This window comes from Cinclus cinclus, chromosome 1 (genome assembly GCF_963662255.1).
Source record: "Cinclus cinclus chromosome 1, bCinCin1.1, whole genome shotgun sequence".
NCBI classification, from domain to species: domain Eukaryota; kingdom Metazoa; phylum Chordata; class Aves; order Passeriformes; family Cinclidae; genus Cinclus; species Cinclus cinclus.
The window spans coordinates 90423376-90449583 of NC_085046.1; the positions used below are offsets into that span (position 1 = coordinate 90423376).

Consider the following 26208-nt stretch of genomic DNA (forward strand, 5'->3'; position numbering starts at 1 on the left):
CCAGCAGCTTCCAGAATAAAGAACAGAAATCAGCTGCAGAACAGGGAAGCCAGACCTGTCTATACACACACAGAGCTGACATTCATACCCTTGGACTTAGCTTTCATGAGCCACTTCACCATACTGTCTTCAACAACCACCAGGTACAACGTGTGCAGCTCTGGTTTTAATTGAAAATTGATTTTTATTTTAAACAAGAAGTAAGCAACATGCATTGGAGTCAACTCATGACATGCATGGTGCAATGAGCCAGCATCCACCATGGGTGGATCCAGTAACACATGCATGAGATGAGCTGAATACTGAGACTTCTGAAACAGATGTGAGGCTCTTCTTCCCTTATGCAGGTGTTCAAAGTCCAATCCCCTGTCTGCTAAATTTACAGAAGCTTTGCTTCTACAATGGTAGCAGTGCTCAGAAAAGGTTTAATATCTTCTACCATCATCACAAACAGCAATTTTTTAACTGAATCAGATACAAATTATTTTTGTACTAAAAATGGTACCTGATCTGTTATGCAATTCGCCTCCATGCCTATTAATTGCTGCTATGTTATTGGATCCACCAGAAGAATGAGGAGAATGGTTGAAGTTGTTGGAATTTGAAGGAGATGCTGGTCTTCTCGCAAATGCTGGTAATTTGACTGGTCTAGTACCTTTGCTAACAGATGCCTGGAAAACAAAATGAAAAATAATTTTTTGTTTCTTAATTAACAAGAATAAAGAGCAAACTTCAGCTGCTATTTTATTTATCCCAAGTTTTGAAACATCCACTGAAGAACAAAGACGATATCAGAAAATCTTATTTTACATGCACATATATACAGATTATATACTTATATAAATATATATGTACTGAATATATTCATTCAATTACAGAAGAAATTACACCATATTAAGCTATTAATTCTTCTTAATCTTTGGCCAACACAAATGAGCATAATACGATGCACCTGAGATATGATATACACAGTATTATGAGCAGTGGGGAAGAAAGAAATTATCACATGAGAAATTTCCTTCCTGCAGAGTCCTGGCTTTATCTCTCCCATCTTACAAAACAGGTTCCAACTTCCCGTCTTTGCAAGACTAAGCTTAGTCTTACAAACTAAGCTGCAAGAAGTGATATAAACTTTCTCCACCAGTTGCATTTTTATATTCCCTGCAATCTAAACAGCCTGCTGCACCACTTTATTGAGTTTTATTAACTGAGGCACTACTGATCTAGATAGATACTACCCAAATCCTCAGCCACATCCTCCTGCATTTCTTTGGCTTTTACACCATTGGCCACTGACAGCCATTTGACATATGAGCTTTTGCAGTTCAGCTTTTTCATGTTTCTTATCCCATTGCTCAAATCACTTCTTCCATTTCTGACTTACTGTTTCCCTCCTTCCTGCACCCTTAGCAGACCCTTCTTTCCTCTTAAAGGACTGATGGCTAGTCCTCCCCTACTTTCCCTGCTCCTCACTTTATATGCATGCCAATTAGCCAGTTATGTTATTACAACTATCTTTTTTTGGGATGATAAATACTTACCTTCCTGTTATGTCCCTTCCCTTTTAATACTCTGCCTTATTTCACCTGAATCACCTCTACTGGTATTAAGCTAACGTCCACTTAAAAAGAAGAAGAGAGAAAATAATTCTTCCTAAATGTCTTCATTGTCCCACTTCTAGAACTGATATTGAAACACACTTCTGGACAAGTCTTCTCTACATCTAGCTATTACAGTCTACAGTTAGGGGAGTAAGCGCTTCTTTTTCTCCAACGACGAAAGAGAAGGCTGTCAAGGTTGTTTAATTTCCTATCTCAAGACAAACCATATATTTTTCTTTTAGTTTGCATTTTCACTGAAAACACTGTAGAATCAGGCAAGTTCCATCTATAAAACCCAGAAATAATCAAGACTTTTTCTAGTTTTACAGGACTTCCAATTTAAAGCCATGTGCCTTCAAGTCCACTTTCTCACTACTTGCAACAGTTTTATTTATTGCTAATTTTTCAGAATATTATGTCTGTATATTGGTCTTACTGATATTTCTTCCCTCCTGCTCAGTTCCTAAAAATTGAGCAATTTTCATTCTTTTTTTCTGTCCCTGGTCTTTTTTCAAATCAGAGCACACTGATTTTCAAATCTACCACACTGTTGGTGGTTCTGGTTAACAGCAAAAATACCCCCCAAAATACAAAAACAAAACAAAAGAAAACAAAAACCCAAACCAAAAACACAACAGAACAAAGAACCCCTGCAACAAAACAAAAAGCAAAACAAAGCCAAAAACCAAACCAAACAAAAAAAAAGTTGTTTCATTTCATACAGAACTTTTGTTTCATTATGTTCCTTCCATACAGATGCACATTCTTCCTAATCAGCACTGCTTAAAAGGACAAGCCATTGCTGAGACAGCGGGTTTAATTTCTAACCAGAAACAGAGTGGCTCACCAGTCAGGAGGGCCTGGGCATAACATAATGTATTTTCATACATTTAGTTTGCTTACTATATCAGAGTTCCCACTGCTGTTAAAATCATGCTTGATTGCTCTCTGTGGCCAGGCAGTTCTCATCTGTTCAGCTTTGCCATCTTTGCTGAGTCGGGTTCGGTCAGAATTCCAAAGCTCAAAGCTTGAGGGCGGTAAGAAAGGTGGTATCACTGCTTTCAGCTTATCACTGGGCAGCCTGGTAAATGGAGCACTACTCCTCAGCTGAGAGAGGGGAACAAGGAGAAGGGGGGTGGGGGGAAAGAGTCAGTTCTTAAGAAAGATTACTGGGACCTGGTGATGTAGTTTCAAAATTTTAAGTTAAGCAAAGAGATGAAAACACATTTAAACAGAACAGAAATGAGACACAAAAGTACTATTTGAGGAGAAGTACAACACATAGCAACAGAGAGAAACCAATGAACGTTGCGGTACCCCTCAGTATTATGCTTATTTATTTGATACAATGAATACAGTTCATTAAGTGGCAGAAACTGTCTCTTCCTTTACTGGGATTTAACAAGAATAACTATCAATTTCCAAAGAAGTAACAATGCAGTCCTCTCTGTATTCCCAGACAGGATGCCTGGAAACACTGACCAACTGTGTTTTCCTGTTATATGTGTACTCCAGAAAGGGATAAAAAACACCATAACTGATTTTGCTCCCAGGAGTTCTGTCAGTCAGTCATATCAAAAGTTCTTACAAAAAAACCTCAAACTTCTTACAAAAGAACATAAAGATAATAACCAGCCAAATTTAATGACATCACCAGGGAGTAGGCTGCAGGGGAATATAAAGCTACAGCATAACAAAAGAAGAAATAACACAAATACACCTCCCAAACTAAATAGTTCATGGTTGCCTCTACTAACAATTTCACATCTCTGTTGTATCATGTTCCATCCATGTTTTCCTCACTGCATACTGCTTGTCAGCAACTGAGCAGATGTTCCATCTATTTTACTGTTTCACTGCTGATCAAACAAAAGCATGGATAACTCTTGAAAGAAGTCAGTACAGTTTCCATACCACACTACTTTTAGTAGTTTCTAGTCTAAGAACTACTGGTATATCAAAGCCTGTCAGTTCCTGTCTAGCGACTATAAACAAGCTCTTTTTCTAGAAGTGACTTGGACAGGAGGCAAAAAACTGCAATAATTATGGGAGCTACATGACACTCTCAATTAGGCTGAAGAACACTGTAACATACCATAGTTGTCAATAATTCATCGTCCTTTCCTCCTTTCACAGTGTTTGCACCTGAAAAACACATAAATTGTTTTATTGTTTACATGTTTCTACTTTTCTTTCTAAGGAAAGCTCATTGTTTCTAAACAATCAACAGCTTTACCCTCAATAAGCACTCAGTACAAAGATTTCCAGTGACACTGTCAGTCACCTCAACTAAAGTTAAGCCAAGTCTTACTTTGCGTTGCATACAGTGGGGGGTTTTCATGGAGAGCTGTACAATTTCAGTAGATGTGCTTTACAAGTCGGGCTTTACCAATTTCTCTTTCTTCTCAGAATTATTCATTTATTTGTTTAATTTGTTTTCATTACATAAATTAGTTTATGGAAGATATTAACACTTTTCAGTGACATGTCTGAATTTAATGGTGTTTACTAAAGAACAGTAACATGGTTATATTAGTATTTTCCTGCTTAAATGATGCTGCACTCAGCAAGATCAACAGTGAGTACAAACATCTCTCTTTCAATAGACTACGAATACATTATGGTTTTTCACTTATATTGTTAAAGCAGAACTAAACAAATAAATCAGAAATAGCATCATCCTGACTACCCCACAAGAGCTCATTTCCCACAAGACAACTCTGCCTTTACCACTAGCTTTGTTATTTGTGTTCCAAGCTGTAGCAGCATCAAGGTTTCCAGAGGTGTCTGTATCACTCTGTGAGGCTACTTTGATAGTGGAATTTAATGACGGTTCTGTCTCATCCGGAAAAGGCACAAACTGATTAGAAGGAAATCCATGGCGCAATGTCTGAGTCAACTTCAGCTTGCGGAATCGATTGGACATCCTGCTCCACCAGGACTAGAATGATAAGAAGACATAACAATTTAGTTCCAACTAAAAGAAAAAACAAGAGGAAAAGAAATGCATAATTAAGCAATCCTTACAGCAGTGATAATTTTACCAAGGAGTTTTGAAATAAACTAAAAAGCAAAATGTTAAAGTGGTTTGCAGTTACAAACACAATCCTTCACCATAATTTGTATGTGTAATAATTATCTCTTCCCTTATTTTTCACCTGGCAAATATTTTAGAATGTTTTTCCACAGTACCTGGAAAGCCAAAGTAGATAGAAGTATTAGACAGAAGTATTAAGGCGATTTGAATAGGGAATTCTTGCAGTTACATAGCAAATATTTAATTTTCCCATTAACATTCAATTTTACCACCAATTTTTACTCTCTCTGGAATCAATGGGTGGCATCTCTATTTTCTGGTTTTTACAGGTGTGCATTTGAGTTTATGTAATCTGCATTAAAGCTTCTAGTCAAGATTTTCAAAATCTGTGGCAAACTGGAAGAGTTGTGATAGTATTCCCATCAAACTAAAGCTCCACGATCCATACAGTGCTGTTATACAGATAATTTAAACCAGACTGGAAAGACTACAAACTGAAAAAGAGCAAGGCAAGGAAATAGCAGCTGTGAAAACAACATAAACCTTAGGACTATGCACCTATAACCTCCATCCATATAGACATGGATACATCACATATGTTGAAACTTCTATAAAAAGAACTACCTTTGCTCAAAATAAAATTTATTAAAATATTCACAAACTTGCATATTTTTACAGGCAAACAGTGCTAGTTGCTCCAAGTCTTTAGCAAGATATTTCACAAGACTACAAAAAACCTATGGCATTTGCACCAAAACTTATGTAGCTTCTAGGTAAATCAGATTATAAGTACCTTCTGATAATTTCATAGCGAAGTTTCTCCTTCCCTTTCTGGAACACTTTTTTTAAAAACTCATGCTAAAGTGGCAGCACTTCATCAGGGTAACTTTAGGTGATAGCAAATCCATGCAACAATACCTATCACAATACATATTCTGCTCACTTCTTGGCATTTAATATTTTACTGCTCACTGATATGTCTTTGCAACTTATTTATACTTTTTCTCCGCATATTAATCCTTGTAGCAGAAGACTATTAAAAACATTTTAGATCTGCACAGAGCATTAGTAATGAATAGAGTTCTCAGACCTTTGTATCTTTTTGGTGTCACAACCAATAAAGATTTACATTACCTTCAGCAACAAAGATCTGATGAAAAAAGGCAAGAGAGACAAATAGCTCTGAGAAACCAATAAAACTCACAGTTCAGCATTTATTCACTTTCCAAAAGGAACTGAAAGTTCATCTAGTTTTAACACAGAGTACAATGAACTTACAAAAGCGAGTGCTTGCACTTCTTGGTTTTGGTCACTGAAGCTACCTTGCTACTGCAAGAAAGATGACTTTAACTGCCCATCATCTCTGTTACTGCTACTCACAGTGCTTCTGCCTCCTTAACATACTTTCACACCACAAACTACCCTGAAATGGAGTAAGTACAACCACTATGTCACCAGACAAAAAACTACTGCTCTCTGGCAAGAAAGTAATGACACTGGAGAGGTTCACCTTGTCTTCTGGTGTTCACAGTATGATGGTCTGATCACTGGAGTTTTTAGTTTGCTGTTGCAGGAGTTTGCAGCCTCACCATATACCCCTACCACATCACACAAGTACAGAAACTGTAATGAAGGGCTTTAAATAGACTGAAGCATTCAAGTAACAAAAATTAATTTCTGATTAAAAATAGTGTCTATAAAAAGACTGAAATCTAGCAGCAGTGAAAGAAGGCAACAGCATTAAAGAACTAGAAAAACAGTGTTGCCATTTCAGAAATACCTTATAGATTTGTGACAATGCCAGGAATTAAAGAGTAAGGGGGAGAACTGGAAATCTCTGCCCTCGAACAATTTTAATCTAAAATAGAAACTGAATGTGATAATTCACACTGGTGTAATACTGACACTGAGAGTGTAACTTGCTGAAAAAGAACAGGCAGGAAGAAAAAAAAAATAAAATTTTTGCATACAGAAAAGGGACAACTTTGGTTTTGAGTTTGTTGGGGGAAAAGGTTTAAAATCAAATAGGAGGAGAGAAGGGTTTCTGTTCAAAGTGACCTTTCAGCTGGGAATGCTAAAAATGTAGGTGTGGGAAACTCCACTTATTATGTCTAGTGTTGCTCATCCTCTGCATGATTGGAGAAGTAGAATTCCTGTGTAGAGGTAACAGGCTCTCACAGACACACCCGAAGCCTTTTGTTACAGGATGAACACTAAGCCTGCAGCCTAGGTCCCCGTGGGTCTCTGGAACCCAGCCTTGTCACTGAGGTAACAAAATAAAACTTCTCCTTGCATTTTATCTGTGGCTTGGTGGTTGCCTCGGTTACCCAGGCGTTGATTCACACAGAGGCCATAAAATGGTGAGAAACAGAACAGTTAACAGTTCCTTTGTGATAGGGGTGAAGGATGAGATCATGAATATCCACTACATTATCAGCAAGTAAAGGAACAAGGGCCCATATTGTGAACAAATTAAAAGAAATACATCACAAAATAAAAAGTCAACCTGTTAACACAAAAGTGATCAGAGGTGAGATTGAAAAGTGTTTTTTTTTTTTTAAAGTTCAAAAGCAGCCTATGTATAATCAGGTATTTTAGTCTGAATACCATTAAAAGGAGGAAGCAGGAATATATGTGCATTTGCTTAACAGAGTAAGAGTATTTAAAAGAGCTTACACAAATTAAAACCAGACAATACTGATTAAAATTACCCCAGATAAATTATAGGCAACATGACCTCTGAACAAATATTCTACTCTTCAGTAAGAGTATTGAAGATGCTATAGAAATCAGGAAAAAGGCAAATATACAATCACTGGAAAATCTGAAAATTTACTGATCAAAATACTTAACGTGGAAAGGCATAATGAAAAAACTTCATATGTCATCACAGCTAGTAAGACACATAGCATAGGTTTGTTGAAAACAAATTCTACCAAATTAATCTCGTTTTGACTGAGTAACCAGTCAAGTGAGCAGAAGGGAGGAAAAGCTGGAATGTAGCTTGACTTTAATGAAGTTTTTATTGCTATTTCATGTAGCATTCATCAAACAATTGAGAAAATATGGCTCAAGTAAAATTAATAAAGGGAAAAGACCACAGCCAAAAAATGAGACAAATTACGAACTACTTGATCTCAAACTGGGAGAACATATTTTGTGCAGAAGGTTTGGGAATGTTCACTAACAAATAAACAATGAAACATAACATGTTTTTCCACAGACTCTGGAAGACATCCATCTAGACAGTTTTGTAAGCACCTTTACACTCTAAATTTGAACACTGCCAAATGAACATTATTCAGCAGAGGTCAAGCTGGCATGCAAGAAGAAATCAAGTGTACTAATACAGGAAAGGAAGCAAGGAACAAAACAGGTGTACTAAAGAAAATAAAATCAGTCACAACATAGCAGAAACTAAATACAGATGCACAGGTTACTGCTGAAAAAAAAAAAACAAAACTGAATTTCACTGATAAGAGGAAACACATCCATGACATAGTTTTTGTATGTACAAACTAGAAATAAATAGCAAAAAGCTTAGGAAACAAAACCTACCAACAAGGAAATTTGCATCAATCAATTTCGTTTAGACAAGAAAAAAAAAACTGAATATGATAGTTACCTAAGTATTTATACGGTTCTTATAAAAATGAAGGTGACCACTGAACAAGAATCAATCAATTTAATGGGCAACAAAAGAGATATAGGTTAAATTAGGACAAAAAAAATTCTGACCTCAAAAAGCATCATGCAGTGGAAGTGGGCACTGATGGAGAGACCATTGGAACAGGGGATCTTCTTCACCACAATGAAAGGAGAACTGAACATCTGTCAAAGATGCTCTTGGCAGGTTTATTCTGTCTCCTGATGTAAAGGCAAGTGAGCCTCATGAATTCCCTCTCACTTTGACATTTCCATGATCCCACAGACCTCACATTCAGTCATTTGCACTGATCTAGGCAGAAAAATGCTGTACTGGCTGAGTTGCCATAAGTATCTTTTATTTACAGTTCCAGCTCACCACAGAGCAGCTGCCCACATGGAAACACTGTTGCTACAAATCCCAGGAGAGGTCCCTCACCACAGCCCTCTCTTCACATGATGGTCCAAAGACAAGTGACTGTTACGACATTGCCCTCCAGCCAGAAAATCTGAAAACGCAATTTTTACCCTTTTTGAATATTTATAAGAAGATCTGTAATAAGATACTCATGGTCAGACAGGCTGATTAGCAAAGCATTAAGAAGCAATGGAGAATGGATTATATAGGCTTCCAAGTTATATTTATTATTGAACCATACAGAAAACAATTTCTGCTGAAAAAATGCTTGATTTTGACTAGAAAGCACTATATTCTGTAGTTTTGAGACCAAATACCTAAATATTCCAGAATATTGAATTTGTGTCAATACTTGTGTACATATCCTTATCACTGAAAAATCTTTTTTTTTCACCTCACAATCTGTTATGACCCTAATTCAAGCCTTTGAGTCGTAACACTGCAAGGGTTGCAATCCAATCCATTGCTGATCTGTATTCCATAAAGCCAAAAGCTAATCTGACAATTTCCCATCTAAGTAAAATAGGTCAATCTAAATTGATAATGAAGTTTTTATTCATACTGAATAATAGCATAATCATATGAAAACAACCACATGCTCCTTCATAATTAAAACTGCAAAACAGATTTGAGCTGAAGCAGAACTTTAAATGGTCTTTAAAATTCATATCAAAAATAGCCTGGAAATTAACATGACTTTTTTCAAGATCCTGGTAATATTTATACTTAAAGGATGACATCATGGACTCCAGGAAATTCTGAAGTACACCATAATTAAAGATTATTCACCTAAATAAACTGATGCCTGGAAATAGGCAACACCAATGGCACCAACAACAAAACAAACTCTTTTTCCTTCTCTTTTGCAAAGAGTCAATGAAAGCTGCAGTATCTTTGTTTAGTTGGCATACACTTATTCTAACTCCTGGACCACCATCAGTTTTGAACTAAGGATACAGCATGCCAGAAGACATGTAAGCCTGAAGTGCATACTCCTCCACAACTCTTCATATTAAAATCTCTGCTATGATCTTTTTAATTTTCACTGTCAGTAGTAGCCTGTTACCATTTATGGCTATGAAGGAGTCTACCTTCTGTCCAGATTCAGAAAGCAAGATCATCACAGAAACTGAGTTCCAAACTTATGATCATGGTATCTTCCACTTAATCACACGATCTATTTGTAGGCACTGAAATGCTTCAATGCAAACTCTTCCCACTGCCTTGCCACCTGAAGGAAGGAATATGTGCTACATGAAGGAAGGAATATGTGAGAGGAAGCTGAATACGTGCTACATTCCACAAAACCAGAACACACTGTCAACGAGGAATTCAGAAAAACACACAACTCCCCAACAGACCCAGTTACATATTAGATCCAAAACACTTATTAGCAATTGCTTTCTCTGCTTATACATTAGAGGAACTAATGAGTTTTTATCAAGAATTAATATATTTACCTTTAGGCCTCCTTTGTCATCTGGCAACATTGGAACATTTAAGGATTGTCTACTTCTGGAACAAGGCAGAGATGATCTGTTGTTCAGTTTATTCTTGTCTTTATCTACTTGCATGCACGCTGATGCCAGTAACCTTACAAGCTCCGTGTCTAAAAGGAAGCAAATTAAGACAATAATTATTATTATTATTGGCCTGTTCTGCTTTCCCAAATTACAACCAATGCAGTGACACTTTCCCTGTAAACCCCATATAAGTAGCAATTGATGCATCTCTCAAACACAAAGCAGATGAACCCCCAAACCTTCTTTCTTGACCTATCTTCCCATGCCTTCTCCCCAGAATGTGGGCTACAGTCTTATCTCTCTAAAGGTATTTATCAATATAAATAAGCATGCTACTCAGCTGGAATCAGTCATGTGTGACCAAGTGAACTGCCTCCTCTGGCACTTCATACAAGTTAAAAACAATATTGAGATGCTCCCTTTTCTCACCTGACACAGAAGACAGTAGAGAAAAATGAATATTCTTTCTTCAAGCGTAGGTTGCAGAAAAGAAGTTCGAAAGTAAATCCCAAAGAGAAAGAAGACGTTCAGCCTGGACAATGAAGGGACTGAAAAGAAATGGTAAGAAAAAAGACGGACAAAAAAAGAAGAAGTAAGAGGGCAAAAAAAGAACAAGCAGGACAGGAGACAGGAAAGCAAAAAAAAAATTCTGTAAATCTGCATTTTTACAGGAGTCAGGTAGGATTTTCAGAAAGGCAAAGAGAACTGAACAAGAGAGAAAGAAGTAGCAAGACAAACTATTCTGTCACAGACATAAGTTCTGAAATAATTTTCTGTATTTATCGTCTAAAATGTACTATTAGTGATCTACTTTTGACATGGAAAAGAATCTGCTAGTAACCAAGACCACCATAACGTGTACATTCAGAGACTTCATTAGCAGTAATGGGTTTTGGCTTCAGATAAAACAATTCAAGTACCAAGGAAGGTTAACAATAACAAATTACATATATATAAAACAAATTTCAACAAAAACTAAATGTGCTTCATTCAAGCCTCCCCAAAGCATGCTGCCTTGTCCTACAGCACTCCACACAAACAGCCTGAACCCCAAGGTGTGGTTTATTTTCAGCCTTTACAGAACCAGCAGGAGGTTCAGTCAGGAGTTCCCTAGTTCTGCTCCTACTGTGCCTTCTCTGTCCTGTCCTTTTGCAGCTTTTTGCCAAGGGGCAATTTCTAGCTCCAGCTCACAGCACTACAGAATACCAGTGCCTCCACAATCAAATGCCAGTCAGCTGGCTGTGGTGACACAAACAGCACAGTTTTTAAGCATCTTCAGAACCAAAGGCAAGAGGAATGCACAAAATCTGCTATCCCATAAACATATAAACTTATCTAATCAATTAACTCAAACCCCACACTTTCAGACAGTTTCTTGGTCCAGTCCAGCCTGGAAAGGACACTTCCCAGCAACTGCAATGTACTTTCTAGACTGGATGGAATGTATACTTTTTTATGTTGTATGTTTCTCCAGAGCATTTTGAAATAGCATACCTGGATCATTCAGAAGCATTATCAGGTCAAAAGCTGTGTATCCATTTTTTGCACGAAGGTTAACATCAGCTCCTTGATTTAACAAATACTTCACAACATTTTTGTTTCTTTAAGGGAAGGAAAAAATGCATTGATTATGTTAAAGAAAAAGTAAATTAAGAAATAAGCCCCCAGTACTCAATTTTCAACCTTTTATAACATTGTTCCTCAGAGATCATTTTTACACATTCTACAGCTAACTTAGTGTAAAATTTGCTCACAAGCTCTTCAAAAGCTCCCACAAGTCCTTTGTTAATCACTATTTACTCACTAGTAATTACATCAAGCAACATGCAGAGAGTTAGCCTTAAAAGCATAATCTGAATAATCACTTTCTTAAGATGATCCTTTGGAAGTGACTGCAATATGTTGCTAAACACCTTTCCAATGAAAGCCATTAATGCCTAGGGCAGAAAAGCAGATGAACGACAAAGGACATTTCAATAGTCATCATATGCCATCACTAATACTTCAGTGCCACCTCCTTCACAACTTGCACATTAAGAAATTGCATACAGAAAAGCCAAATTGACTGAAGATAACTTATAAACTTCAAACAGTACTTCATCTAATTACAGCTATAAATTACATAATTAAGAAGGCACATTATCACTTCCCTGAGGTGTTTAAAATGCAAAAACAATCAGCATTAAATGTCAACCAACACAAACACCTCCAAAAAAAGCTGTTCAAAGCTAGCTGCATAAAAGACACTCACCACCCTATTCCCGTTAGCCCCTCTCTCCTCTGACACACCTGAGTAAGTAAGCAGGACTCACCTTCTGAGTTAAAAACAATACCTCAATTCAGCCTATGAAGTAACTGAACAGACAACAAAGAAGAAAGCTAAGGAAAATATATTTAATATGAAACTCTTGAGTAGTGACTGACCTTGTATAAAATCAAACTCTGACATGCATCAGCAACACAGGGAAAAAAACATTCTCAAGCACCAACAAGTAACTGCAAATTGTAATAAAGAAGCCAAAAAATGGATTTCAACATTTCCACTTCAGAGCATAATTTCTTATACACATGACATTTCCATTCCTGAACTCACTCCACACAAAATCAACCTGAAATGGAGGAGGGTTACTACTCCCCTCCAATAACAAAAAATCTGCTTATCCTCACCACGGCTCCTCTGCGTGTTTCCTATTACTTTTCTCCTCTTCTTTAAAAGTATCATCCCTCCACCCTGCTTTCCAGTCCTGCACCTTGAGAGCACAAAGAGACTCAATTTTTTAGTGCCTCTGACTCAAGAGAGGCCTTGCCTGCTCCCTCCTTCAAACCCAATACCCTTCACACTACTGATGGTCCTGAGGAAGGCTTAGCTGGGGCCCTGTGAAGGCCAAAGATTTCCAGATGTTATGAAAATTTGCAACTCCTTATGCTAAGAAAAAGGCTCAGATGCAAAGTACAGAATTACAAGGATAAGTATTTATTTATGCACATGAGGTATTCCACCCACACTGGGGCACTACTGAATGTGGCTTTACACACAAGGCTCTTATTACACTTCAAGTGTACTATTACCACTCGTAGTGTGATTCCTCATCATAGTAAAAATTAGCACAGCAACAGCATTCCTGCAGCATTCATGTTGCTTTTCTATTGATCCAGATGTCCCTGGCATCAGTCTTGCTGTCATTACTTACCTATGACACCAGACAACACTTAAAGGGTTTCATAGATGACTGTGATGCTGGGATTATCTTGACTGACTAGAGGTATCTTTTATCTTTCATGGATATCTCTAGGTTCCCAAGAAGTCACACCCTTATTGCCAAGGCTGGGACATCCTTCTGGTCTTTTCAACGAGCCAGTGTCCTTTACATAGCTTTTCTTAAGCATGAACAATATGAAAGACTCCTAAAATTCCACTACCTCAAACGTTAAGTATATTAGCAAAAATAACTAAGAAAGTATCATACTATGAAGTCTGACTGATATATTAGGGAAACGAATTTTCATAACCCAGTCCTCCAGTAAACTGAACAGCCAGTGTCTGAACACATGCAGGACTCAGCTTTGTTTGTGCTTCCACAAACAAGAGAAGTACCTGAGAAGCACCAGCAAGGGGACATGCCAGCAGCCCTGCCCATCACTTTGTGCTGGCTGCTTCTATTCCAGCAGCTAAGTGACACAGCTGCACCAAAAAAACTGATCTTAGTGCACTTCTGTGGAATGTCTGTCACTACTACCAATAAAGGACCCAAGAACTACCTCAGGAAAATTTCACAAGGCAACGACATCTTGACCTCCTATTTTTCCTCACTGTTGCACTTGCATAGTCCAATGAGATTTGCTGACTAAAACCAAAATCTGGTGCAGGATACCTGCATTTACACAATTAATGCACCACCACTGAAGACAATCTTCACCTTGCTGAGGGCCTTATCTACAACAACGAAGACAAGCTCACCTTCCTAAACTGAATATCCTGTATTCAGACAGTGTTTAGCATATGACAGATATCACATGTGCCAGCCAGGGCAATTTCTGAGGTCTGACTCCTAAGCATCCTAGATTTACAAAGGAACTTTACAGAAAATGACAATTATTTTGATTGCATTTCCAAAAAAACTCCATGAAAACTGAAGGCTGAATAGGAGAACATAGGAATAGCTTTAAAACTGGAAAATCTGGCACATGAAAGGCTGATTGCATTGAAATTTCACAACTTCATGTAGGCTTACAACCCTGGCAGGGGGGTGATGGCATCTTTCACAATACTGAAAAACACTGAAGGATGCAAGATGAAGTCTGCACAAAGGCTCCTGGGGACTGCCTGGAGCACTGTGTTCCAGTACTTACTGAGCTTGCTTCAGGTTCCTAAATGCTCCACTCATTCTAAATCCAAACATCACAGAATAACCTGAGTTTCTTAGAAGGGACCCACAAGGATCACTGATTCCAGCTTCTGGCCCTGCACAGCACCATCCCCAAGAATCACACTGTGTCTGTGAGTGCTTTGCTCCAACACTCCCCTTGAACTCTGTCAGGTTTGGTCCTGTGACCACTTCCCTGCAGAGTTCATTCCAGTGTCCAACCACTCTGGGTGAAGAACCTTTTTATAATACCCAACCTAAACCTCCCCTGACACAACTTCAAGCCATTCCCTCGGGTCCTGTCACTGATCACCACAGAGAAGAGATCAGAGAGTGCCAGTCCCTCCTCCTCCCTTAATGAAGAAGTTGCAGACTGCAATGAGGTTTCCCCTCAGTCTCCTCCAGGCTGAACAGGCCAAGTGACCTCAGTCACTCCTCACACAGCTTCCCCTCAAGTCCTCACCATCCATGTTGCCCTCCTTTGGACAATTTCGAATAGTTTTATGACTTTCCTATACTGTGGTAATCAAAATGTGATTCAGATCTGCTCCAAAAAGCTGAGGACAACTCAAGAGTCATGAAAAACTACAGTCATGAGTCTCTTAATTTCTTGTAAGACTTCTCTGCTTCTAGAGTCAGTATCAAAAAGAATTTTTTTCTATTGGGATGTAAGAAAAATTCAACTTCTTTACTGCCAGACACAAAGAGAGCACATATCTTACCCATGGTACGTGGCCTGCATTAGCGCTGTCCAGCCATGAACATTATCTTGTTTATCAATATCAGCCTTTTTCTCAACAAGGAGCTGAACAAGGGGCAGCTGTCCAGTTACAGCTGCAATCATTAAAGGAGAGGCACCATCAGCATTGGTAATATTAACCTGACTCGGATCTTCATCAACAATCTCTTTAACCAACTGAAAGTTTCCTGCAAAACAGTGATAAAACATAACCTAAATGTTAGTTAATTAGTACATCTTTACAGCCTACAAAAAATTGCATGAGGCAATGTATTTCCCTCATTTTCTCTACCTGTACACTTAAGGTGCAATGCCATTACAAGAATTATTTTCTGAAATGAACAACTAAGGAAGGCTGTATGAACTGCACTGCATCCTACATATGAAGACACAAATAGGGAATATTTCTATTAAATTGCTGTAAGATGATGTCATGCAAGGAAAACTGATGATGCTGAGGCACCATGATTTTTCCTTCAAAGATCCCTGTTCCATTTCCACAGGCTGCAATCATAGAATCAACAATTTTAGAATCAAAGTAGGTGGGTACAAAGGCACTCTAAAAGGTGGTGGAGGCCATCCCTTGCCTTAAACAGGTAGAATAATGCCCTGTCTCACAATGACCCGTAAATTCCTCTCACAAAGACTGATTCTAAAAACCTTTACTGATAGAATTCCACAACCTCCCAAGGAGTTTATTCCAGTACTGAACCTTCTTATATTACAATGATTTTTTTCTGCCTCTAGTATTTGAACTATGCCTCCAATACAAAACTTCCCTACTCCTTCCTCAAGAGTAAAGTTGTTTGTTGTCACTAGCCTCTTCACAATGTTGGTCATTAGTTCTTTAAAAGCTAATCTAACTTTCAGGTTTCACATAAAGGAGCTGGTAGTCACTTGACTTTTTGTCTAGATTAGGAAAAGCAGTATGAAATATGTTACTGAACATATTTGAACAAGCTTGTGGGGTTTTTTTTTTTTCTAAATCTTGAAGTACAACTGCTTTTAAGAAAATATAGTGAGGTAATGAGGATTACATTAAACAGAGAGTTTAAGCTCTGTCCTGTATTTTTTTTATGCCCTACGGCAGGCAAAAGCAGGGAAGAAGATAAAAGAAAAATAAATCTCTGTGACTGTGCGTACCACCATGGAAACAGGGGCAAGAACAAGCAAATCATCAATTGCCATGCAAATGGAAAAATGTTCACCATTAAAAAAAACTCTTCAGATGGTTAGCTGCTTCATGGCATAGGCTGCTTTCAACAGGCACAAACACTTTCTTTAGAAAGCCAGTCAGAATCCCAGACAAACTTTGCAGCCACTTGAATGCACTGAAACTCACACCAACAATGCCACTCAGCTAATTTCTTGGAACAGGAATGATAGAAAAGCACAGAACTACTTTTTGTATGTTCCAGTTTGGTAGAAGACAGCCAGTGGCTTTTCTACACAGAACCAGAGCACAGACTTTGTTAAACAGAAACCCTGGAACCTACAGAGACACCAGAATTTACTTTGAACCCTGAACACTTCTCAACTTAATGAGCTGCTTTTTTACCAGTGCTGCCATCCACAGCAAAGAAAAGCCAAAACACAGTGTGTTGAACAGTATTCATTTGGCCCCTCCTATGATACTTCTGACCCAGCACTAACACCTGTAAACCTCAAAAATCACAGGGGTACCAGAAGGGCACATGATCACTGTAAAAATCAACAGACTTGAGGCTTTCCCAGAAAGGTGTTTTGGTATCTCACATGTGAAGAATGGGAACAGAAAAATGTTAGCAAACTGACATGCTCTGAAATTAGAAAAACTAGACAGCGTGGAAGAATAATGGCAGTACTTACCCAGTTTCAAAGCATGAAAGACATCAGGTTGCCTCTTTTCTGCATCTGAAAGAAATAATAACATTTCTATTAGCAATCTAAAAAAAAAAGGCATTTTTAAAAGGAATAAAAATATCTATTAGATTTTTTATGGGAAAAAACTACTAAAAATTTAAAAAGCACTATAAAACATATGTTTAAGCATACATTTAGTAAGAACAAAGAAAGTACTGGCAATTTCTTTATTACCTTTGAGAAGAATGACTCACCTGTATGGTTCTCTGTGCAGAGCTAAAGCTAGAAACAATAATAAGGCACCAGCACAGGCTTTTCCATTTCCATTCTCCATCAGGAAATTATATTTGGAAACTCTTTTGTCTCCTGCCTGGAAGTCTAAAATATCCACTGAAGAACTACCATATGGTTCTGTGATCTGGTAAAATCCCCTCTACAACAGTGAACACTCAAATAGTATGGGATTATTTTGAAAGGTGAGTCAAAAGGAGTTTCACAAGCTGCTCCATTTTTATTTCCTCTTGAGTATTTCCAGGTTAATTTGTAATGGTCACAAAAATAATAACTGTCAATTTAACTACACAGCTTTCTACTTGTGAATTAATATTCTTCATCTCCCAGATAACCATCCCCATAATAAGAACTGTAATTACTACAAATTGTAATATTTTGAGTGAAGAATCATTCTTTTTACATGGCTTAACAGTGCTTTGTAACTTCTGACATTACATAAAATGAGGGAAAAATAGTGACATATTTTTCACCTTCCACTCATGCCAGAAAATACTGTCCTCTATTTTTCAAATTATTGTGGGCAGATAATTACTACAGAATCAATGGGGTAGCAAAATTTTATGAAAAACAAGGAGACACTGAGAGATCTTGTGAGCCAAATTCTGGCATTTTTATGAAATATGGAAAAGGTTTATGTTCACAGATTGACTCCAAAGGAAGTCAAATTAATATGCTGAACAAAAGCAATCATTGAAAAGCCAAAAATACTCCATAAAACTCTTATTTTAAGACCAGAAAAGAGAGTGATGGGTCCTACACTTTCTCCTGACTCAGAAACTGCTCTTATAGAAGGAACTATGTGTATGTGCTCACCACTGTAAAACAGATTTCAAAAGACTAGTTCAGGAAAGGATCAGGCTCCATACTTGCCATGTGAAAACCCTGGAAGAGAGGCAGCTTCAGGGAGGAGACCATGAAAAGATGCCAGAAGGAAAGACTGCCATCTGGGTAAGCCTAAGTAAGGACAGGGACAGAAGGCACGTAACACTCAAGCCATTCCAGGTAGTTCTGAATTTGCTAGTGAGAACAGCTGTGGAAGAGAGCAGCTTTCTCCTAGGAAGCAATTTGCCCTATCTCTGGCAATGGATCAGAAGAAAAGTTCCTTTTTTCTTGTCTTCCATATTACAGAAATGATCCTTCTTCTTCATAGGATAGTCAAGATCCCAGTGCTAGGAGGAGACTGAAGTATGGCCAAAAACAAGTGCAGAAATTTGTGTGGAAGAGTAATGTTTTTACTTCTCTCTCTGCCCAAATGAGTTGCTACCATCCTGCTGATGGAAATTCCTCTTCAGCACAGGTGACAAACATTAATCTGCTTTAAAGCAAGTCCAGTCTCCTCACTTAAACAGAGTCCTTCAATACTTTAAGTCATATGACCACAGAAGGTTTGCAAGATTCATGAGGCCACCTCCGCCTGCACATACATCCTGTACACGCAAACACATGGACACTAGGGAATCCCACGGATCTCCAATTCTGTGTACTGTAACCAGCTGGTGTCTGTTCCTCAGGAGACTGGTCACCAGCAAACATCTACAATGAATCAGTACTGCCTAGCAGTATGGCTGTATGAAAGCTCTAGAGTTCCAATTAACCTATAAGTCAATATCTGAGTTAACACCTTCTCAACAACAGAAAGTGATGTCCGATTTTTGTTCTTACTTCTTCAAGTATAAGGGAAGCTTAACCTGCAGAAATGACACCAAATGTAGACAACAGCTGTGGACATGTCCACATGGCAGTGGGAAATGATCTTTCTAGAGCTAGCCACATCCTTATATTTTATAGCAAGCAGTCATAAGTTGCAAAATCCAGCTCTTCCAAACCCTCTTGTTAAAGACTTCTCAGTGCTGGTTTACATAAATATCTTGAAAAGTCTCCCCAAAACAGCCACATATAGACAGGAATCTTATCTTGCTAACACAGAAGAAAATTGCTGAAGCTGGGCACTCGTACCGCAGCTGAAGTAGGTGTGCCTACTCCAACATTTTCTAAATCCAGCTGCAAATGACAAAGAACATCATGCCCACACAAAATATGCTCCTCAATTTCTAAATACACCCGGCTGCAAGAAAGTAAAACAAAAAAACAACATTCCATACCTGCCTGAGGCCTGATCGTTGTGAGAGACTCCAAATAGTCCTTCATGTCTTTGTGTTTGAAGCCAACAGAGATTTCAAAAGGTGTTTTATGTAGTACATTCAAGTGATCAGGATTGGCACCTTTCTCCATGAGCTGCTGTGCCAAGCTCACCTTTCCACTAACGGCTGCCAGCATTAAAGGACTCCAGCCCATCGTCTTTAGAGTGTAGTTACAATCAGCTCCCCAGTCTAGCAACAGATGTACCACTGCCTCATGTCCATGCTGAGCAGCTGCCATCAGTGGAGTGATATCAGGAAGGTCGTCTCTGCTGCTGTTAAGTACATTTGTGCTAAAATGGTCATAATTGTCCACAAAAGCTCCAGATTCCAGCAACAACTTCACCATGCTGACGTGACCGCCTCTGGAAGCCATTGTGAGGACACTGGCTCCTAACTTGTTCTGTGCATTGAGATCAGCGCCATTCTCCAGCAAGATGTGAGCCACGCTTAGATGTCCAAACCTTGGGAGAAAGAGATACAGAGGAGAATTAACAGCTTGGATTGCAAAAACCAACATAACTCTGACCCTAGAAACCTTTGTTATCAAATTTGCCTACTGACTAATACACACACTGTGAGAGATCATAGATGCATCTCTGAATGTAACAATGGGCACCTTGCTGGAGGAGAGCAATCATCAGCTGAGAACTGTAAACTAAACCACTCCACATGTACCAGTGACCATGCTCATAAAGCAGGCACCTATTGCTCAAAGTAGCAAAGTGCCAGCCTCATTTTCTGCTGCAGGGCACCAACACAGAACTTCCATGAACCAAAGTGTCACTTTTAATCCTCTTATTTCCACAGCTGTATCGCATTAACAGATCAAAGCCACTTTGTTTCCAAGGATCTTTATTAAGTACCCTCATTTGCAGTAAAAACTGCAAAGAGACAGTGCTAACTAAGGCAAAAAAAGACCATTTTATCAACTGGAGAGTGTTTTATATTTGCATTATCCCTTGCTTTCCAGTTGTGAAGCATCAATGAACTCCCGCAATGGAAAAAGACTCAGTGAATACAGACGTGTCCATGAAGCTCAGAGAAGAACATGGTGAGTGGCCATCACTTTTGTAAAGTTACCTGAACTTCCCTCAACACCAAGGGGACCAGAGGTGATCTTCAAGAGAAATGGCTTACCCGCAGAGTGGGAGAACTGGCCATGTGAATGGCCTTCCCGAAAACAATCAATTGAAAGTACTACTCCTCAGTCAGACAGACCAGAATGGGAGAAGTGTCTACATAGTTCAGCCCAACACTGAGCACCAAAACTGAGCAACCAGAAAATTAATTTTAAGAAAGTAAGGTACTTGAGCTGGCTTCCAGCCACATTCTTTCCTGATAATTGGGGATACCCAGTGCATAAGCTGACACAAGCAGACAGCAGAATAATCACAAACTCACTCAGCTAGCATGCAAACAGTAAGTTTGTTATCTCGTGAACCTGGGGATCCCCAAAGCAATACACAGGCAAAGATACACCTGCACACAGTCAATTTTATGCATACATGCCACCTCCTGTCCAACTGCAATAGAGCTAATCACAGCCAGAAAATTAAACAGCTATATAAGTCTGAAGCCTACCTTTGTACAAACACTGTTTCCTTTCTGGTTATTCATTAAAAAGAAAAGAGAAGTATGCTCTTCTACTTTATGCTTTTCAATATATACAGTGCTTCTCAAATGTCAGCCAGTAATTTCTTGAAATCAGTGAGAGGGTTATAGTCATCTGACTTTATTGTTTTTAGGGAATGAACATATGGTTTTCATCAGGGGGAAAAAAATCTAAAACTGTTTCTACAACTTTTTCCCTTTTGAAAACCTTCATAAAATAACCAAATTGTTGAACCTTGTCTTCCTTGTTCTTACTGGAAAACCAGCCATGTGACTCATTCTTTGGGAACTTTCTATGGCCATTAATTGAAAAGAGAAATGTTGACTTTGAAACAGACTCTTTTTCCAAGAATCTAAGTATTTTTGTTATGAAATTAAAACAAAACAAAACAAAAACACCAGAACAAAAACCGTTTCTTCTCTTGATTCAGTTATTATAGGACAGAAATGTCCACCAACACTGCAAAACATGCCTGTGAGCCCAGGGTGTGCTTGTAGGAATAAAGAGGAGCACCAACACCAGCATTAGCAGCACAGGAACCTCCCACAGGTCTGCAGTGAGTTACGCAAAGGACAGCATCAGCGATGCAGAAAACAACTGTTTTAACATTATAAACCCTCAGCAATGATTTCCCCTGTCCTCCAGCAAGCCACCTAGGCAAACATGGGCAGGTCAAGTGAAGTTAATTGTTTCTCTTCAATGTTTTACATCATAGCTTTCAACAAGACATACACGTACCAAAAAAACAAAAACAACAAAACCAAAAAAAACCACGGGAAATTAAGTAAGGCTACATGCATGCACCTACTATTACAGAGGAGAGCAATGTTTCGTGTTCACGTTATCGCAAATTTTGTGCTGGCTCAACCAAGAAATAGCATGCACTGCTTCAAACACCACACTCTTAACATGAAAAGTTTCTAATGCCCCAGGACAACACTAAGCCTACACTTGACGGCCCCTCCTCACCCGCTCCTAGGGACGGGAACGGGTGACCATCCCGACCCCCCCGGGACCACCCCGGCCTCCACCGCCGGAGACCGACCGCGGCCTCCAACATGGCGCCCGCCCTCTCTCCCACACTGACCCGCCCGGAGCTCCCGGGCGCCCTCCCTCGGCCCGGGGACCGCGCTTCGGAGGGCCAGGGAGACGAGCGCCCGCGGCAGCCCGGGGGCGGGGAAGGCAGAGCCTCGGAGGCCCTTCCTCCCTTCCCCGCCCCGGGGCTGCCGCCGACTAGGCCGACGCTCCGCGGCGACGCGGGATGGCGGTCGGAGACCCCCTACCCTGGCCCTGATCCCTCCCTCCCTCTGCCCCGTACCTGGCCGCTTGCATGAGGGGGCTCCACCCGTAGTGGTTCCTGCTCTGCACCGAGGCGCCCTTCCGCAGCAGGAACCGCACCAGCTGCTCGTGCCCCCCCGCCGCGGCGAACTGCAGCCCCGTGTTGCCGGCCTCGTCTGTGCAGTCCACGGGCACGGCGGGGGTCGGCGGGGACGGCGCTTCGCCGCGGGGCTCCGCCGCCGTCTCCTCGGGGCCGCACGACGAGGAGGAGGGGACCGCCGGGTCGGCGGGGCCGCCGCCGGGCAGCCCCAAGAGGCGTCGGGCGGTCTCGCAGTCGCCCTGCTCGCAGGCGCGGAGGAAGAGCTGGACCTGGGGGGGCACCCCGCACTCCCCCATGGGCAGCGCTACCAGGCTCCGAGCGGCTCGGCCGCCCGCGACCGCCCCCGCCGCCGCCGGGAAGGCAGCGGGGAGGAGGGGACTCGGCTGGCAGGAGGAGGCCGGCCCAGGGCGGCCGCTGCGGCCCGGGCCGCTCTCGAACGGCGGGAAGGGGGAGCCGGCTGGGATTATCCCAGCCTGGGCCGGGGGGTCTCGGCTCCTCTCCTGCCCCGCTGGCAGCCACAGCGGTGTCCCCTCGCCTGGCACAGCCAGCGCCTGTGTCCTCTCGGCTCCTGCCCCATCCGCCAGGGATTTCTGCCCTCTGGGCTGCAGCCGTTTCCCGCGCCGTTACTGACTGCCGCGCTATGAAGTGTCTGCGCATTGCATGTCCTTCTGCCCGGGGTCATGGCAGCCGACCTTCGCTATGGGCTTATTCCTTCTCGTCTCACACAACAATCCCTTTTTCTTGCTCCACAACGCTACTTGTTACAGCCCGGCGCGGTCCCTCTTGTCAGCCCCACTGGGTTTACGTGATACTTTAGCCTTCACTTGCACCACCGTACTTTTTATCTCCTTTAGCTCCTAAGCTGTGTCTCCCTTCAATGAAATACAGGATTCAAAGTTCAGTCTTCCCCTACAAACACTCATTTCCCATCTCCTAACAGTGCTGATTAGTGTTTCCTTTTAAAATCTTTGTGCATAAAATGTGAATTCCTTTTGTGTCTTCTTTTCAGTTTCAGCCCCCCAGGAAGTCCTGAAATCTTTTCTAGGTTAAGGTGATTTACATCTAAAGCATGGCAAAAAAAAAAAAAATCTTGAACTTAGTCACTCAAGGTTATCATGTCGTGTCCCTGTCATTTCAGACAGGTCATTTTCTATGAAAACCAGTAGCTTCAATGGCAGGACAGGGCACTTGTTACAGGGTGGAGGGTTTGGGAATTAGAAGACTAGGAAAAATTAAAAGGAGTATAAAAAATCTACCAAATGCCACTAAAATGTGGCAATCCCCTGTTTTTAGGCAGTGGCACCCTTATGTTCAAAGTTATACAGCTTCTTGGCTCTGATACACTGGCAAATCTAGATTGCCAGACCATCATGGCAAAGGGCCAAACAAGTTACACTTGGAGAAAGTCTACAGCAGACAAATGTCTTGGCTGCAGTTATGGACACTTTTCTTTTGGGAAAGTACTATTCATAGCAAAAGGGGGATAAAAAAAAACATAATGGAAAAATTTCCTGGACAGGGTACATATTTAGGGATACTTCTTTCATTATAGATAGCAAGTGTTAACTCATGTAGAATATTTAAATGTGTGTCCCCTACATTTATTTTAAGTAATTTCCTTAAGCATAAAGAAGATTACAGTGGCCATCATCATCAGAATGAAGATGAATGGCTAGGGAGAATTTTGGTCCCTCCAAAACAGCCTACAGCCATCCTTACATTACAACAGTACAAGGAGCTTGCAATTGTCAATAAAGCTGGATGGTGCAATTCATTCTTTGTAAAATTTCAGAGCCTAGAATAAGGGGATGGCAAGAATGATTAATGCAATACATTATTCATGATTGAAGAAAACTAGGTCATACTTACCATATCAAAGTGCATGCTCAGATATAGTCAAATTAGTGACAGGATCACTCCAGTTTATCTTTGAGATAAGCTACTGAACATGTTGATCCTACAAATTTATGTTATATAGCTGATGATTATGCTATCAATTTCTACTAATGGTTTGAAACTACATACAAAGATATAATGAATGTAATTCGCTGAATGTAACAGCGAAAGATGCAACACTTATTTTAAGAAATTTACATGACATAGGAAATATCTGATGGGGTTTAAAAAATGAGAGGGAAAATTATTTGGCCTGAATTCTGCTGCTGACATCTGATGGTCATTACTATCTTCATTTGGCATCCTAGGTATTTAGGCTGGTATGATCAGTCAGGGATTTCTGCCACTGACTGCCAATCAAGGCAAGGAAAAATAAGCAAATTTCTTCTGAAATTAATAAACTGCTAAGGAGGATTGTCCTGGATGATGCAGTACCAAGCTCTTTGGAAAATACTGGACTTGATTTCTTCACCAATGAAAGAACAACCAAAGCCTTTCAAAGAGTTCATTAGGATAAGATAATGGAGAAAACTTAGGTTGGAAGATAAGATGGGACAAAATAAAACCAAGATTCTCAAGTGCAGATTGTGTGTTAGTTGTTCAGAAGATTTGTCCAAACTGCATCTTTGTCCAGTCAGTGAAAAAAAAACGCATTGCTTTTGACAAGAAATTCATTCACATCAGTCCTGTGCTAAATTGTATAGGTCAATGTTAGATTGCTCCAAGGTTAAAATAATTTTAATTGACAGAAAAAAACCCCCCTTAATAAATGAATAAATAACTTTCAAATACAGAAGATGAGAAAAATGCAAGGAACGGAACATGCCCACCAAAAAGTGCAGAACAGATAAGGCAGGAATACACATGTGAAGTCAACATCTGTGAAACTTTTCTAACATAAGTCTCCACTGCTAATGATCTCAAAACACCAGTAACACCAGCAAGAAGATATAAGCTTTTTTGATGCTATTCATCACATAATGTGAAATAAAAGAGATAAATGACTTGAAGTCATTGTTCTTCAAGAGTCATAACTCATCAGTTGCCAAACAAAGCCTAGGAAACCATTAGAGCAAGTGTACCTGTGGAACTAGTAAAGTAAGTATAATATGTCAAATGTGCAATGATGTAGAACTATAAATTTGCCAGATAACATGACAAAAAATTGTTGCTCTTACAGTAGTAATAGGATGTAATATATATGGACATATACCATGACACATGAGCAAATCTCTACCTTGTATATAATTCAGGATCACAGAATATGTAATATTGCCATCTTAATCAAAAGCCTCTCAGAAATGTAAAAATGCAAGAAATCAAGCAATCTGTTTCAAAGAAATACACAGGACCGGAAACAGCTGCCTCACTTATAATCTGCATTATCAAAGTCTGAGGATGGTGACATCTCAAATCTCCAAGTATGATGGCAATTTAAGAGGTAGACTTATTTTCTACTGTAATATCTTACTGATGTGGCTCACAAGAAAGTCATACTTCTGAGAAAAAGAAAACTGAAATTTTTAGTATGTCTTTTGCATGAAGACACTTATCTCTGCCTTAAATGAAAGGAAGACGCATATATTAGAAATACCATCACAGGAAAGAAAATGCTTCCCCAGTATCACTGAACTTATGTATGTTAACTGTGGTCCTTTCAGGTGTAGAAACAGAAACAAATTTGAAAGAATTTCTAAAAACCAATTGGTAGTAAGGAG

The 26208-nt window shown here is 39.8% G+C and overlaps 1 protein-coding gene across 1 annotated transcript in view; it reads right to left on the reverse strand.

Annotated features, from left to right (window-relative positions):
- ANKS6 (ankyrin repeat and sterile alpha motif domain containing 6) overlaps positions 1-22890 on the reverse strand; it is a 38698-nt gene extending 15808 nt beyond the window's left edge. The window contains exons 1-10 of the mRNA XM_062500325.1: positions 22535-22890; positions 19566-20065; positions 17176-17220; positions 15311-15515; positions 11719-11825; positions 10162-10310; positions 4332-4542; positions 3697-3746; positions 2505-2708; positions 506-671 (exon numbers count right to left, since the gene is read on the reverse strand). Coding sequence (XP_062356309.1) covers positions 506-671; positions 2505-2708; positions 3697-3746; positions 4332-4542; positions 10162-10310; positions 11719-11825; positions 15311-15515; positions 17176-17220; positions 19566-20065; positions 22535-22890 — 1993 coding nt within the window. The remainder of the gene's footprint in view (positions 1-505; positions 672-2504; positions 2709-3696; positions 3747-4331; positions 4543-10161; positions 10311-11718; positions 11826-15310; positions 15516-17175; positions 17221-19565; positions 20066-22534) is intronic.
- Positions 22891-26208: the final 3318 nt, after the last annotated feature.